Source organism: Nycticebus coucang, chromosome 3, assembly GCF_027406575.1.
Source record: "Nycticebus coucang isolate mNycCou1 chromosome 3, mNycCou1.pri, whole genome shotgun sequence".
Lineage (NCBI taxonomy): Eukaryota > Metazoa > Chordata > Mammalia > Primates > Lorisidae > Nycticebus > Nycticebus coucang.
In genome coordinates, this window is record NC_069782.1 from 20,519,313 (window position 1) to 20,535,939 (window position 16,627).

At 40.3% G+C, this 16,627-nt stretch overlaps 1 protein-coding gene across 3 annotated transcripts in view; it reads left to right on the forward strand.

The window, feature by feature from the left end:
• The window catches only part of GNPTAB (N-acetylglucosamine-1-phosphate transferase subunits alpha and beta), a 97,265-nt gene that overhangs the window by 70,033 nt on the left and 10,605 nt on the right, over positions 1-16,627 (forward strand). For all 3 annotated transcript variants that reach the window (XM_053585160.1, XM_053585161.1, XM_053585162.1), the window contains 6 exons: positions 1,045-2,138; positions 5,058-5,257; positions 6,890-7,109; positions 8,680-8,793; positions 13,201-13,286; positions 13,490-13,588. In XM_053585160.1, coding sequence (XP_053441135.1) covers positions 1,045-2,138; positions 5,058-5,257; positions 6,890-7,109; positions 8,680-8,793; positions 13,201-13,286; positions 13,490-13,588 — 1,813 coding nt within the window. The remainder of the gene's footprint in view (positions 1-1,044; positions 2,139-5,057; positions 5,258-6,889; positions 7,110-8,679; positions 8,794-13,200; positions 13,287-13,489; positions 13,589-16,627) is intronic.

The window sequence follows — 16,627 nt, forward strand, 5'->3', positions numbered from 1 at the left end:
ACTTGGGAGGCTGAGGCAAGAGAATCGCTAAAACCCAAGAGTTGGAGGTTGCTGTGAGCTGTGATGCCACGGCACTCTACCGAGGGTGACATAATGAGACTCTGACTCAAAAAAAGAGGGAGTGTATAAAAATCCTTGGCAAATAGGGTTTTGGGTGGTTCTATTTTGCAGAAATAGCCAAAAGAGGAATTGATGATGGTGTTTTATATTAATTATTTTCAGTGTATCCCCTTTCCAGCCTTGTATCCAAACTAGTTGTAAAAGTAAGAGAAGGACAAGATCTTTAAAAAATAGTAGACACCAAAGTTTCATCTTTTCCTGTTATTGTTCCAGTCTGGTTTTTTGAACCAAGAAGATTCACCTTAGCTGAAAATATGGGATGACTATTTAATTTGGAAGCAGTAAAAGGAGGGTAGTGGGGCAGTGCCTGTGGCTCAGTGGGTAGGGTGCTGGCCCCATATACTGAGGGTGGCAGGTTCAAACCCGACCCCGTCCAAACTGCAACAAAAAAATAGCCAGGCGTTGTGGTTGGCGCCTGTAGTCCCAGCTACTCAGGAGGCTGAGGTAGGAGAATCACCTAAACCCAGGAGTTGGAGGTTGCTGTGAGCTGTGACGCTACGGCACTCTACCCAGGGCGATAAAGTGAGACTCTGTTTCTATATTTAAAAAAAAGGAGATTAGTAATTCATTAAATAAGAAGAGTTTGAATACTAGATTTTGTTGATAGCTTATAAATGGAAGCTGTTTTGGCAGAAAATTGTTTTTTCTTCAAATGGGCAAAAAAATATGGAAATTGGTAACTGAAATTTTATTGTTAAGAATCGTGCCATCTGGGTAGTGAGTCAGGGTCAATATTTCACATTAATTATTGTGACTGCCTCAGAGAGTAAAATGAGACCTATGCCAGTAGCTGTTTATTAGAATTTCTGATTATTTTGAAATTACAGTCAGTCTTAGAAAGCGAAATCTCAGGCTTAAAGAATTAAAGAAGGAGGAAAAATGCTTAGTTTTTAAAATATTATGCTTTCTGTTTTTTTCCTCTAGATCATTTTCATGAATTATATAAAGTAACTCTTCTTCCAAACCAGTCTCACTATATTATTCCAAAAGGTGAATGCCTGCCTTATTTCAGCTTTGCAGAAATAGCCAAAAGAGGAATTGAAGGTGCCTATAGTGACAATCCAATCATTCGACATGCTTCTATTGCCAATAAGTGGAAAACCATCCACCTCATTATGCACAGTGGGATGAATGCAACCACTATACACTTCAATCTCACACTTCAAAATAGAAATGACGAAGAGTTCAAAATCCAGATAATGGTAGAGGTGGATACAAGGGAGGGAACAAAGCTGAATTCTACGATCCAGAAGGCTTCTGAAAATTTGGCTAACCCCGTAACACTTCTTCCAGAGGTGGAAGCCCTTTTTGAGGAGGTTCCTGAAGAAAAACGTTTCCCAAAGGTAAAGAGACATGATGGTAGGACAAGGAGATTCCAAGAGGAAGTGAAAATTCCCACGGTAAATACTTCACTCCTTCCAAAAGAGGTCCAGTTGAGTCTCAGTAACTTGGATTTGCAACTGGAACGTGGGGACATCACCTTGAAAGGATACAATTTGTCCAAGTCAGCCTTGCTGAGATCATTTGTGATGAACTTACAGGATGCTAATGTAAAAATAAATCAAGGTATATTAACAGATGAAACAAAAACCAGTTTGGCGGCCCTATCAGAAAAACAGGTTCACAAAAGCAGCTTGCCAGACAACTTAGGAGCATCTGACAGATCACAGAAGTCATCTTTTCCAGCAGTGACCATAAAAGTGAATGGTCACTACCAGAGTCAGAATCCACTCCCAGACTTGGAGGCCAAAGCAAGATTTATATCGGAAAGTCAGACCCAAAAATTAGTAGGTGCATTAAAAGAAAAACTCTCACCTCCGATTGTTCCGCTAGAAAACCATGTGAAAAAAGAAAAAATCACAGGGAAAGAAGAAGAGAAAAACAGAATGGGGGAAAATGCTAAACATCACATAAGTGTTAATCAAGTATTACTTGGAAGAAAGCTGCAGCATTACACAGGAACTTACCTGGGCTTCTTGCCTTGGGAGAAAAAGAAGTATTTCCAAGATCTCCTTGATGTAAGTTATGTCCACCTTTATTTTTTCTCATATTCAGGAAAAGCAAATAACTTTATAAATGATAATGTAACAGCTATCACTTATTCAGCGCTTTACCATGCCAGTTACTGAACTAAGTGCTTTTCTCTTTCTTTCTTTTCTTCTTCCTTTCCTTTCCTTTGCCTTCCCCTTCTCCCCTCCCCTGCCCCTCCCCCCTTTCCCTTCCCTCCTTTGTTTCTTTTCTTTTTTTCCTAAATGCTTTTCTTACGATGCTTCATTTAATTTGCCCAATAACCCTAAATAATAAAAGTGCTATATGAAGGTATTTACTATTGTTGTACCCATTTGCAGTTTAGGAAATAGCCCTACCTTGACTAGGTAAGGGATTCACCCAGGAGCACACTCCATGGAAGCAGAACAGGGTGGCACCTTGTCTTTACTTGGCCCGTCACATCCGATACTGTCCCAGCTCTACTGATGGAAAAAACCCTGAGGTTCAGTTAAGTTCATTAGCTTCCCCAACATTACAAGAGCAAGGCAGAGTGAGCCAAGCCTCAAAGTTGGAGTTCTCTTTCTTCTTCCCCTGTACTGTGGCGTCCACTGCCCCATGGTCTCATTTGTACATCTCCCAAGTGCTGTATGGTGCTAACCACTGGAGAATACAAGATGACTCATACACAGTTGCTACTTGTGGAGACACAGAAACCATTAAGGAAGACAGATTTGTGGGCAGATAATTGAGCATTGAGGCAAATGTCTCTGTTGAGGAATGGGCAAAGGGTCCAGAGGGAGGGCTCCTGAACTATGCCTGGAGGTGCTGGGAGAGGCGTCATGAGGAAGTGCCTGTAAGCAAACCATTGAAGAGGGAAGGAGTTGACAGTCCAAGAAAAATCACGTGGTCTAGGCTGGCTAGAAGTACAGCCACAAGTGGGTGGTAGGCTGGGAGGAGAAAGTGCAAAGGGAAACTGTCTTGTTCCTCTCAGTATTTTGGGAAGTGTCTTGTCGTGGCACATTAGGCATTTAGTCACTGTTGAATGAAGGACGGAATTCTTGCCTATGTTAATTTCCTTCCTCCCCTTTTCTTTATTTTCTTTACTTTTATATAAAAGATTTATAAAAGCACTATAAGTCAGTGATAAAAACTGTAAACATTTCAAAAACATGCAATTAAAAAAAAAAAGGAAGGGGGAAGATAGTCTTTCCTCAATCTCCTGACTTAGAATCACTCCTTATAGTTTGGTGGATATCCATCCAATATTTTTCTTTTTTCCTTTTCTTTATTTTAAATTTAGTTTATTATTTTTATTATTTTTTTATTGTTGGGGATTCATTGAGGGTACAATAAACCAGTTTACACTGATTGCATTTGTTACGCAAAGTCCCTCTTGCAATCGTGTCTCTCCCCCAAAAGGTGTGGCACACACCGAGGCCCCCCCCCCATTTTATTATTTTATTTTATTATTTTTTTGGAGACAGAGTCTTGTTTTGTTGCCCTTGGGAGAGTGCCATGGCATCATAGCTCGCAGCAACTTCAAATTCTTGGGGTCAAGTGATCCTCTTGCCTCAGCCTCCCCAGAAGCTGGTACTGTAGCCTCCACTACAACACCCAGCTATTTTTACAGATGGGGTCTCACTCTTGCTCAGGTTGGTCTCAAACTCCTGAGCTCAGGTAATCCTCCTACCTCAGCCTCCCAGAGTGCTGAGATTACAGGGATAAGCCACTGCTCCTGGCTCAATATTTTTCTGTATGTATGGAAACATACCAGCTAATAAAGCTTCTGGTTTTCCACAGTGAAATTACACCATACATATATTTCTATGCATTTGCCTTTTGATTTAGTAAGATGTGGGCAAACAAGCCATGACTGTGCTGTTGTTCTTTTTAACACCAGCAAATTATTTCCAGTGTTTTGTGATTACAAATAGTATGGGAATCAATATTCTTGTGCTTATATCTTACACTTGAGTAGGTTTTTATTTCTGTAGGTAGAATTACTAGGTTAGCAGGTCAGAGGTGCATAAACTTGATGCCCTAAAATTTTGCACCACTTCATACTTATACAAACAGTATACAAGAGTGCTTGTTTCTTTCTCTACAGGCTAACCAACACTGTAATAAATAATCTCTTTAAACTGTCAGCAGTTCGAGAAGCAAAAATAGTTTCTCCTCTGTAAAGTATGTTTGAATTCTATGCCAATTTTCTTTGCCTATTTAGTTCTGCCTCTTACTGGTTTTGATTTTATAATAATACTATTATGCAGTGAAACCAATTTTATTTCTAGTCCTTATGTTCAAAACTCAAGGATTTGCTGCATTTATGTCACCTTCAGAAATAACTTGATTTTGAAAGTACTTTCAAATTTATATGTAATTTTTTTTTTGGTAGAGACAGAGTCTCACTTTATCGCCCTCAGTAGAGTGCCGTGGCCTCACACGGCTCACAGCAACCTCCAACTCCTGGGCTTAGATGATTCTCTTGCCTCAGCCTCCTGAGTAGCTGGGACTACAGGCACCCGCCACAACGCCCGGCTATTTTCCTGTTGCACTTCAGCTGAGGCTGGGTTTGAACCTACCACCCTTGGTATATGGGGCTGGCGCCTTACCGACTGAGCCACAGATGCCACCCCCAAATTTATACATAAAGTTTTAAAATGTTGCATTGAATTGGCTTTGAAATCTTATGATGATTGGCCAGTCTTTGAAGAACACTGGATCACCATCACACACCCGTTCTCAAGCCAACATGAGTGATACTTGCACTGGCATCCAGCTTAGTTCTGCTCTTCGTATCTTTAATGTGACCTGTTAGCATACAATTGATTTGTCCCTCATGGAGAGTTAGTAATTAGTTATTTACCTTATAGAAAATCGTACCTTTGTCTTTTGTTAACCTTTGCTCACTAAACATAATGCCAAGCTGTGTGCAATTCTCTTTTCAGGAAGAAGAGTCTTTGAAGAAACAACTGGCATATTTTACCGAGAGCAAACATACTGGGCGGCAACTAAAAGATACTTTTGCAGATTCCCTCCGATATGTAAATAAAATTCTAAATAGCAAGTTCGGGTTCACATCTCGGAAAGTCCCTGCTCACATGCCTCACATGATTGACCGAGTCGTTATGCAAGAACTGCAAGATATGTGAGTCTTGCTTGGATTGGAGTTGCTTGAATGTGTTCAGAGCAAAGGCTACTTGAAACTTGCATATTTGCTGTGCTAAATTTATGGTCCTAATTTTTTTTTTATTTGAAAATATTGAATTTAATAGAAAATATCATATCATAAACAAGTCCATTGATCTATTAGCTTAAAACAGATTGACAACACAATTACATACAAAAGCTAAAGACAAAACACTGGTACCAAACACAGCACTTTAAGAGAGGCCTAAGCCAGGCTCTGAAAGATCTTTCCCAGAACTAGAGGCAGCAGCAGCAGCTTTAAACAGGCACCAAAACAGGAAGGAGGCAGCAGCGTCCACTCCACAAAGGCTTAAGAGTAAAAGGAAGGCTGAGCAATAGACCATCTTGGGAGCAAGGAGTAAAGAACTGGGCAAGAGGGCTGTAGTTCCTGAACATGAGGCCACACCACATGAACTCGAGAGGCTTAGAAGAGCTCGGTGTTTTAAGTCAGGAAATAGAAGCATTTGGTATGTTGTTTTGGCACTCATCTCTTATGGAAGCAGGGTAGCAGGACACTTGTGTTGCTACTAAACTCACATCACTCTGGCTGAACATAACACTGAAGTTGTGGCAGCGTCTACTGCCCCAGTGGACCTCCTACTTACTAATGAGTATGCCGGAGAGGAGCCACAGTGAGACCTCTGACAGAAACACAGTGCTCTGGTGGGAAAAGGGCTTCCGCCTCTTGGTGCGGGAGGGTACCTGAGGGAGAGAAGTTTGACGCGGCTGGGCCCTTTGAGGCTCTGAGTTTATCAGCAAAAGCCACCTCTTTGGTCCCACCCACCCAAATCCTTTCCCCAGAGAGTCCTCCCAGTTCATGGAAGGGTCAGCAGTGAGAGCAGAAGACAACTGGGGAAGGAATAGCTGTCTTCCGTGGCACCTGTACTGACCAGAGGGACTGCCTCCTTGCACTTACTTTGGATACTAAGAGTCGGCGCCTTAATCTGGAACAGTGATTCTGAAGTAGGGGCAGGCTTGTGTGAAAGGGCTGCCAAGACCCCCCAAACCCTAATTCCACCCCATATGAGAATCAGTGCATGTAAGGATAGGAGTTTCTGACAGGAGTGTTATACACAAGAATAGTGCCTAAGGCAGAACAAAAAGTTAAAAACTTCTAACCTGGGTTTGGCAGGTATTAAAATGATGGGGCACATTTTTGAAATAAATGTTTCTGATTAAGTTACAAATAATCATTCTCCCTATAGCTAAACTTCATGACTAGGCTCCTGTCCTCAAAGTCAAGAACAAGAGTTTCATCCACTTATCTAGAGTAACCATATTGGATTAAAGAAATACAATTCTGTTCTCCTAAAGACAATTTCCAGAAAGACTCCGCTGTCCCCATGAGATACTTAATTCGAGGTCCCAGCACAGGCTAATCGCTGTATGGTTTCTTAGAAGACTGGCTCTTCTCAATTTCTTTCTCTTTGATACTGTACAAGGAGTCCACCAACTATGGTTCTAATTTTTGATGACTAATGTTAAAAGTATCATTTAAGTAAGTGAGGAGGAAAAAAGTCTATGTCTATAAATGTTAGTTACTATACATACTTTGACTATCCAGAGCTAATAATATATTACATTTGGACAGGTTCCCTGAAGAATTTGACAAGACGTCATTTCACAAAGTGCGACATTCTGAAGATATGCAGTTTGCCTTCTCTTATTTTTACTATCTCATGAGTGCAGTTCAGCCACTGAATGTATCTCAAGTCTTTGATGAAGTAGATACAGACCAATCTGGTGTCTTGTCTGACAGAGAAATACGAACACTGGCTACCAGAATTCATGAACTGCCTTTAAGTTTGCAGGTGTTCTATTGTTTTATTTTAAACTTTGTGATATTTATTTATTTATTTTTATTAAGACATATATATATAGATCATGAATACATTTATGCATATGTGGGGTACAGTGTGTTGTTTTTTTATACAATCTGGTGTGGTTACATTAAACCAAGCAACATAGCTTTCACCTCATTTACTTGATTATTGTGTTAAGACATTTATGTTCTACACTTGACAGATTTGACTTGTACCCTTGCACTATGCTCCATAGGTGTGGTCCCACCCTTTACCCTCCCTCTATCAAACCTACCCCCTGCCCTCCCTTCCCACTCCATTTCTCTGCTTCATCCTGGGCTATAGTTGTGTTCTATCTTTCATAAGAAAGTGTGAGTAAACATAAGTTGGTTTCGTAGACGTACTGAGTACATTGGATACTCTCCCCTCCATTCTTTTTTTTTTTTTTTTTTTTTTGTAGAGACAGAGTCTCACTTTATGGCCCTCGGTAGAGTGCCGTGGCCTCACACAGCTCACAGCAATCTCCAACTCCTGGGCTTAAGGGATTCTCTTGCCTCAGCCTCCCGAGTAGCTGGGACTACAGGCGCCCGCCACAACGCCCGGCTAATTTTTGGTTGCAGTTTGGCCGGGGCCGGGTTTGAACCCGCCACCCTCAGTATATGGGGCCGGCGCCCTACTGACTGAGCCACAGGCGCCGCCCCTCCCCTCCATTCTTGATATACTTTACTCAGGAGAATATGTTCCAGGTCCCTCCATGTAAACATAAAAGAGGTAAAGGCTCCGTCTTTTTTTAAGGCTGCATAGTATTCCATGGTATACATATACCACAATTTATTAGTCCATTCATGGGTTGAAGTATGGAGAACACTTTGTGATATTTTAAATGAAAATTATAATCCTGGTGATACCTCCACCCCCCTTACATATTTCAAATTAATGTAAACAAAGATAATTCTTAATTTTTAAGAATTTAAATAAAAAATTTTAAGTATATTTTAAGAAATTAAATAAAATTTTTAAAAAATTAATAATTCTTAAATATTAAAAATATTTAATGTGAGTGTTTATAATTAGACCATTTTTAGTGCCAGAATTACAACCAAATTTGAAATTTGTGTTTTATGAGATTAGTTCTTAGAGTTTTCCGTGGAGATGATCTTGTTTTATGTAGAGTAGAGCCAGTCTGTACCTGCATATACAGGTCCTATGGCATGTTCATTCTCGGGCTTCGGGGGTGGCTGGCTGGAGCTCTGAGCCAGGCTCCTCCCTCATGGCATCGAATGGAGGGTGCCAAGAGGAATCTAGCTACAGCGCATCCCTTGTTGTGATCCCCTGTGTCACATGGGCTTGTCGCAAGCCAGAGTGTTCTACTTCGGGATGAGGATGGAGTATTTTTGTGTTTTCATTTTTCATTCTTCTTTTTATAGGGTGCCTTTATCTTAAGAATCATGTAGTCAAACTCTCTTTCAAGATAGCATATACTGATCTTTTGAGAATTTTATAAAATTTTTACTTTTAAAACTGGAATCATGACTTACAATGCCCATAACAGGTTTATCTTTTTATTTTGCTTTGTTAGGATTTGACAGGTCTGGAACACATGTTAATAAATTGCTCAAAAATGCTTCCTGCCAATATCACTCAGCTAAACAATATTCCACCGACTCAGGAAGCTTACTATGATCCCAATCTGGTAAGTGGCATGGGTTACTTTTATGTACAACAGAAAGTGTATCTTTGTTAGGAATTATTTACACCAATCACATGTAGGTTAGTTTAGCATGTGAGATGGTTAGTATATAAATGTATGCCACTTAAAAGCCAATTCATTAAATATTCTAAAACTACAAATTCAATAAACCTGAGATAAACAGAGAAATAAGACTTGGTGTCAGCTCCAAAAGAATGGTTCTAGTCGAGCAGATATGAACAGCAGGTTAAGAATGAGGCAAGTTCTGGGAAGTTGATTCTTGAGAGGCCTCACGTATATAGTGGAGCTGTCAGGTAATCAGGCTGATAAAAGAATAACAGTTCATGGGTGGCGCCTGTGGCTCAAAGGAGCAGGGCACTGGCCCCATATGCCGGAGGTGGTGGGTTCAAACCCAGCCCCGGCCAAAAACTGCAAAAAAAAAAAAAAATTAACAGTTCACGAGAGCTTTAGCATTTTCTTCTGGTTCTTTGGCAGTGGGATAAAGTATTTTTGGTTTGTGAAAAATGCTTCATAATCCAGTAAAGGGTGAGTTAAACAAGATACAGTTCTGCCATATAAGAAATATTGGCATATTTATTTAATATCTAAATATTAAAATGAACATATGTATAACGTGGAAAAAATGGCCCTGATAAATTGAGACAAGGCATTGATAGAAAAGTGTGTGCTTATGTTTATGAATGCATAGAAAAGTATTAATGACTTTTAACAGTGTAGCATTACATGAGACTTTCAACTTTATACATTTCTGTGTTTGAATATTTTACACTGCCCACATTATTTTTAAACCTTATTTTAAAAATAAAGAATTCTAAAAATTAAAAAAAAAAAAAAAAAAAAGAAAAATGCTTCATAAACTCTAGACTATTTATAAATGTTAGTAAATTGTTTGCCAGTATGTTGATAATGATTAAAAAGCTATATGTGTAATCACGGTGTTTTTCTTACCTCTAGAAAGAATAGAATCAAATTTTAAAAAGGTAGAAATTAGGTTATATAAGCTAAGTAACATTCTGAGTTGTAAGACTTTTTAAACAATAATTTTTTTGTTTTCTCAAAATTGGGAGTTACCCTAACAAAGCTAATGCAGTCAATTCTGAATCATCCAGAGGTCAATGATCTGGTTTTAAAAAATATTTTATGTCCGTATATTTGTTAAGATAACTAAAATTTTCTCTTATCTTCTTCATGGGCAACCCCAGAGCACGGCTAGGATAGCAGAGGAGGAGTGGAGAAAGGCTGCTAGGCTTCTGTACCATTTCCCCATGACCTCTCCCTAACAGATCCTCTTTGGTTCTTTTTCTTCTTTTCTGTCTTTTTCTCTTTTCTTCTCTTTCTTTCTTTTTTTTTTTTTTTTGTAGAGACAGAGTCCCACTTTATGGCCCTCGGCAGAGTGCCGTGGCCTCACACAGCTCACAGCAACCTCCAACTCCTGGGCTCAAGCGATTCTCCTGCCTCAGCCTCCCGAGTAGCTGGGACCACAGGCGCCCGTCACAACGCCCGGCTATTTGGTTGCAGCTTGGCCGGGGCCGGGTTTGAACCCGCCACCCTCGGTATATGGGGCTGGCGCCTTACCGACTGAGCCACAGGCGCCACCCTTCTTCTCTTTCTTTCTTATCTATCCTCCCTCCCTCCCTCCTTCCTTCCTTCTCTTTTTTCTTTACTTTCTTTCATTCCTTTCTTGACAGCTTCACTCTGTTGTTGTCCCAGGCTAGAGTGCTATGGCATCAGCCTAGCTCTCAGCAACCTCAAACTTTTGGATTCAAGTAATCACCCTGCCTTAGCCTCCTGAACAGTGGGGGCTATAAGCACCTGCCACAATACCCGGCTAGTTTTTCTATTTTTAGTAGAGATGCAGTCTCACTCTTGCTCAGCCTGGTCTAGAACTCCTAAGCTCAAGTGATCGCCTTCCAGAGTTCTAGGATTACAGGCGTGAGCTACCACACCTGGCCTGGTCTTCACTTTCTTTGTGATGATGTAGTAATGTGCTAAAAGATTGCTCAGACTGCCTTTGCCTGAAGGGTTAGGAAACTTCATCAGTGGCACAGACTATTTTAGCTGTCACTGAAGGCTTTTCTTTTTCCCACCTCTATTTCCACATCTGTCCTTTCACTGATGATCTTTCCTCCTCTAGTTTTTTCCTTTTCTCTTGTAGACTTTAAGTTCCTAGTAAGATTTACAGTTACCAATCCCTGCCTTTATTAAAACTTGTAGAAGTGGTTTCTATTCTAAAGAAAGATAACACAAGTATAGAAAACAGTTATTCGTCTTTCCTTATGATAGCTACAATGAAAGATTCTTTTTTTTTTTCTTTTTCTTTGTTTGTAGAGACAGAGTCTCACTTCATGGCCCTCGGTAGAGTGCCGTGGCATCACACAGCTCACAGCAACCTCCAGCTCCTGGGCTTAAACAATTCTCTTGCCTCAGCCTCCCGAGTAGCTGGGACTACAGGCGCCCGCCACAGCACCCGGCTATTTTTTTGTTGCAGTTTGGCCGGGGCTGGGTTTGAACCCGCCACCCTCGGTATATGGGGCCGACGCCCTACTCACTGAGCCACAGGCGCCACCCCTTTTTTATTTTTTGAGACAGAGTCTCACTCTGTCACCCTCAGTAGAGTGCTGTGATGTCACAGCTCACAGCAACCTCCAACTCTTGGGATTAAGTGATTCTCTTGCCTCAGCCTCCCAAGTAGCTGGGGCTACAGGTACCTGCCACAACGCTTGGCTATTTTTGTTGCAGTTGCCACTGCTGTTTTAGCTGGCCGGGGCCAGGTTCAAACCTGCCACCCTTGGTATATGGGGCTGGCGCCCTACCCACTGAGCCACAGGTGCCACCCTACAATGAAAGATTCTTGAGAGATTTTAGTTCTTTTTAGAAGTGTGTACATTCATTAGCAAAATAATGTTTTAGTGTTTGCTAATTTCTGGCATGAGATTTAAAAGCAGCAAATATCCTTTAAAAGCTAGAATTAAATAAGTAAGACTGCTTTGCTAATGATTATAATTTAATCTAGAGGCTTATACAAATAAATTGTTTAAAGCATAAGTATTAGTTATATTGGTAGCATTAGTTAACATTGCCTGAGTGAATTCTTATCTAAGGTGTAGACTTCATTACTGTAATTAACTGTGATTACACAGAGGATAAAGAGGGGGTATTCCAGGGATCCTAAAACTTTTTTTTTTTTTTTTTTGCATTTTTTGGCCAGGGCTGGGTTTGAACCCGCTACCTCTGGCATATGGGACTGGTGCCCTACTCCTTTGAGCCAGAGGCGCTGCCCCGGGGTCATCAAACTTTTTAAACAGGGGGCCAGTTCACTGTCCCTCAGACTGTTGGAGGGCCGGACTACAGTTTAAAAAAAAAAACTGAACAAATTCCTATGCACACTGCACATATCTTATTTTGAAGTAAAAAAAAAAAACAACAACAAAAAAAACAGATGGGAACAAATACAATCACACTGCTGCATGTGGCCCGTGGGCTGTAGTTTGAGGACCCTTGTAAGAACCACAAGTTAGCTTTTGAGTATCACAAACTAATTCATTATATTGTGTATTAAAGATTTCTTTCCGAAAATTAAATGTAACACCTTATTAAGACTTTTGCCAGATAGTGTGAAGTAATGTGTGATTAAAATAAAACTTTATTTACAAAAATATGTGACTAGGGGGGCGCCTGTGACTAAAGGAGTAGGGTGCTGGCCCCATAGACCGGAGGTGGTGGCAGGTTCACATTGGCCCCGGCCAAAAACTGCGCCCAAAAAAAAAAGTGACTAGCCAGTGGGCTGTAGTATGCCAATCCGATTTTATTGTTTTTTTTTTTTTTTTTGAGACAGAGCCTCAAGCTGTCTCCCTGGGTAGAGTGCCATGGCATCATAGCTCATAGCAACCTCCAGCTCTTGGGCTTAAGCAATTCTCTTGCCTCAGCCTTTGAAGTAGCTGGGATCACAGGTGCCCGCCACAATGCCTGGCTATTTTTCGGTTGTAGTTGTCATTGTTTTGGCAGGCCTAGGCTGGATTTGAACCCGCCAGCTCATTCTGGGAGGCTAAGGTGGGTAGGTCACCTGAGCTCACGTGACCACTCTGAACTGGAGTGAGGACCCCATCTCTAAAAATATATGGGCATTGTGGCAAGTGCCTATAGGGAGGCTGAGGCAAGAGAACTGCTTGAGCCCAAGAGTTGGAGGTTGCTGTGAGCTGTGACACAACCGCACTCTACTGAGGGTGACAAAGTGAGACTCTGTCTCAAAAAAGTAAATAAATAAAATATCCACCATGATCATAAGTCTTCCTGTACCCCTTTAAATTTTGCATACAAGCATGTGACTCACTTGTCCTCCCCTAGTCTCAGCCCTGATGGGATATATCTGATCTACTTGTATTTTCACAGCCACCAGTCACTAAAAGTCTAGTAACCAACTGTAAACCAGTAACTGACAAAATCCACAAAGCATATAAGGACAAAAACAAATATAGGTAAGTTAGTACATACATTTTCTCTTTGTTTAGCTTAATAATTACTCTAAAATTTATATGAGATTGTTTTCTTCAGTAATATAGAAAGATTAAGTAGTTTGGTGGATGTTGAGTCCACTAAAGTCTTAAAAAGTTTTTTTCTATTGAAATTGTGCTTTTCATATCCACATAAATATTTAACTCTTTAAATATTTGTTAATTAGGTTTGAAATTATGGGAGAAGAAGAAATTGCTTTTAAAATGATTCGTACCAATGTTTCTCATGTTGTTGGTCAGTTGGATGACATAAGAAAAAATCCCAGGTACTGATTTTTAAAATTATTCTTCATTATACACATAGAAGGCAGTAGGATTAGGGAGAAGCGAATGGCTTATTTCCCTTTGGAGCAGTCCAGAGGCCTAACAGTGGAGGTTGAGTTTGAGCTGGAGGTTGGCTGAGATAGATGTGAGTTGAGGTGCGGCCCACCCTGCAGAGGGCTATCCCAGACCTGTAAGAGTCAGGCAGCATCAACTATTCAGGGAGGTTCAGGGGCAGGCTGCATCCAGGCGGGGAGGTGAGGTTGGGGAGCTGGGGACTCTGACCGCATTTCTTAAAAGGTGCTTCTAGAACAGTTGTTATGGTAGTTAGATTCATCTCAGCAAATCAAAATAAAGTTTATATTAGCTTACCAAGAAAAAGAAATGCTACCGTAAGTGTGAAAATTAATCTAGTAAACTCTAGCCATCCTTTGGGGATGAATAAAATTTCAGGGTACGTAAGCCTCAACATTTTCAGTCTGGCTTCCTAACCATTGCCTAAATTCGTTTGATAAAATTGGCTAAAAATATGCATTTTGATTTATTGGGAAATAGGCATTTCAGCAGTTTCCTTGCTGGAAAAAAGGCATATTGACATATAAAATTGGATATTCTTAATTTCTGAGTCTTATAAGTGCTTTTGGAAGTCTTCAGTTTTACCTCATTTAAGTTAGGATTTTAATTATATATGGTCAAAGATGTAGTTCTTTTTAAAACCATGATTTTTTTTTTTTTTTTTTTTTTTTTTTTTGTAGAGACAGAGTTTCACTTTATGGCCCTTGGTAGAGTGCCGTGGCCACACACAGCTCACAGCAACCTCCAAATCCTGGGCTTAAGCGATTCTCTTGCCTCAGCCTCCCGAGTAGCTTGGGACTACAGGCGCCCACCACAACACCCGGCTATTTTTTTTTTTTTAATTTTTTTATTAAATCATAACTGTATACAATGATATGATTATGGGGCATCATACACTCACTTCATAAACCATTTGACACATTTTTATCACAGTGGTTAACCGGCTATTTTTTGGTTGCAGTTTGGCTGGGGCTGGGTTTGAACCCGTCACCCTCAGTATATGGGGCCGGCGCCTTACCGACTGAGCCACAGGTGCCGCCCTTAAAACCATGATATTTTTATGCCAATTCCATTCTTATTTGGAGGAATGAGGAATTGAAATTTTGAGAAAAACGAAGATATCGTTAATGCTTATTTAGTGTGTTTAGTAATCAATAAAATACTTGATTTCTCATAAAATTTTCCACAGGCCAAGTGTACAGTAAGCTACAGGAATCAACAATTACCCAGCTTGCAGTAGTTCTCTTTGTAAATGCTCTTCTTTCCATCAGAAATGTACTGCTGTCATTTAAAAAAATCGCTTGGAGTTTTTAAGAATGAATTTTGATGGGGATACAGAATTCTAGCCATTCTCTTAATGTGCACTATCAGTTATTAGTGATCTGCAGAGCTAACATGGGAATTTGCAGTTTTTAGTTTAGCTTATGCTATTGTCTTTGTGCCAGTTTGAAAGTTGTTGAGTGAATTTATCAACATCTTCATGGTACTTCAAGATCAGGGCTTCAGTAAAAAGACACATGGCAGGACCAGCCCTTTTCCATGGTTTGCCAAGCCCAGCTGCTTTGTGTGAATGGGAACAGATTTTACCATTTTTAACTTTTGTTTGTTTTGTTTTATTTTTATGGGGGCTTATTTTAAGTCAGGCCTGAAAAACTATCTCCCAGCTATTCAGGAGGCTGAGCAGGAGCTTTGCTTGAACCCAGGAGTTTGAGACTTCAGTGAGCTATGATTGTGCCACTGCCTTCCAATAAGATAGTGTCTCTAAAAAACAGACAAACAAAATACAAAAGAAAAGAAAACCAATCTTCTTTTTTTTTTTTTTTTTCTGTGGTTTTTGGCCGGGGCTGGGTTTGAACCCCCACCTCCAGCATATGGGACTGGCGCCCTACTCCTTGAGCTACAGGCGCCGCCCAGAAAACCAATCTTCTAACTTAACCTTTAACGACATATTTATCATGGGGCGTGGTGACTCAGACCTATTATCCTAGCACTCCGGGAGGCCAGGCTGAGTGGATTGCCTGAGTTTAGGAGTTTGACACCAGTCTGAGCAAGAGTGAGACCCCCGTCTATACTAAAAAGTAAAAAAAATAACTGGGCGTTGTGGTGGACTCCTATAGTCCCAGCTACTCCAGAGGCTGAGGCAGAAGGGTTGCTCAAGCCCAAGAGTTTGGGGTTTTGGTGAGCTATGACACCATGGCACTCAACTCCAAGGTGACTGAGTTAGACTCTGTCACAAGAATAAAAAAAGGGCATAATGTATCCCATTAAGAAGGAGTCTGGGATAGGCGTATAGTGTAACCAGTTTGTTTGTCTGACCTCCCTCAGTTTTGCTGCTCTCCTGGCTGTCTTGGCTTCATTCTCAGGCCACAGAGCATTAACACATACTCAAGTACCTTAACGTCACCTAAACATTACCATCTAATAGATAGCCTATCTTCACGTTTCGCCTGTTGCCTATAAATGCCCTTTAGAGCTTTTGCCTATTTTTCATTTTTAATCCATGATACAGTCACGGCTCATGTTGCATTTGGTTGACATAGCTCTTTAGTATCCTTTAATTTAGAGCAGTTCTCAAGTTTAGAGAATAAATAAGAGATTTTCACATATCCATCACTTACTTTCAACAAGAATCAGTTTATATTAGATCTTACCTCATTTAAACATACCCCTCCTTCACCACCACTTCCTGATTAATGTTAAGTAAATCTCAGATGATACATCTTTTTATTATACGTTTTTCTTTAGGTAAAGGATTCTTAAAAATATAACCACAATACCATTATCACCCTGATAAACCATAGTGATTCCTTAATATAATCAACTACCTTAGTCAGTGTACACCTTTCCCATTTGTCTTTTAATAAGCATTTATAAAAAAAAATAAGCTTTTTGGTTTGGAGTGTTATCAAGTAATCTATTGAAATTAAGTGTACAGGTTTCCCGTCCATCTCTTTTTTAATCATATAATT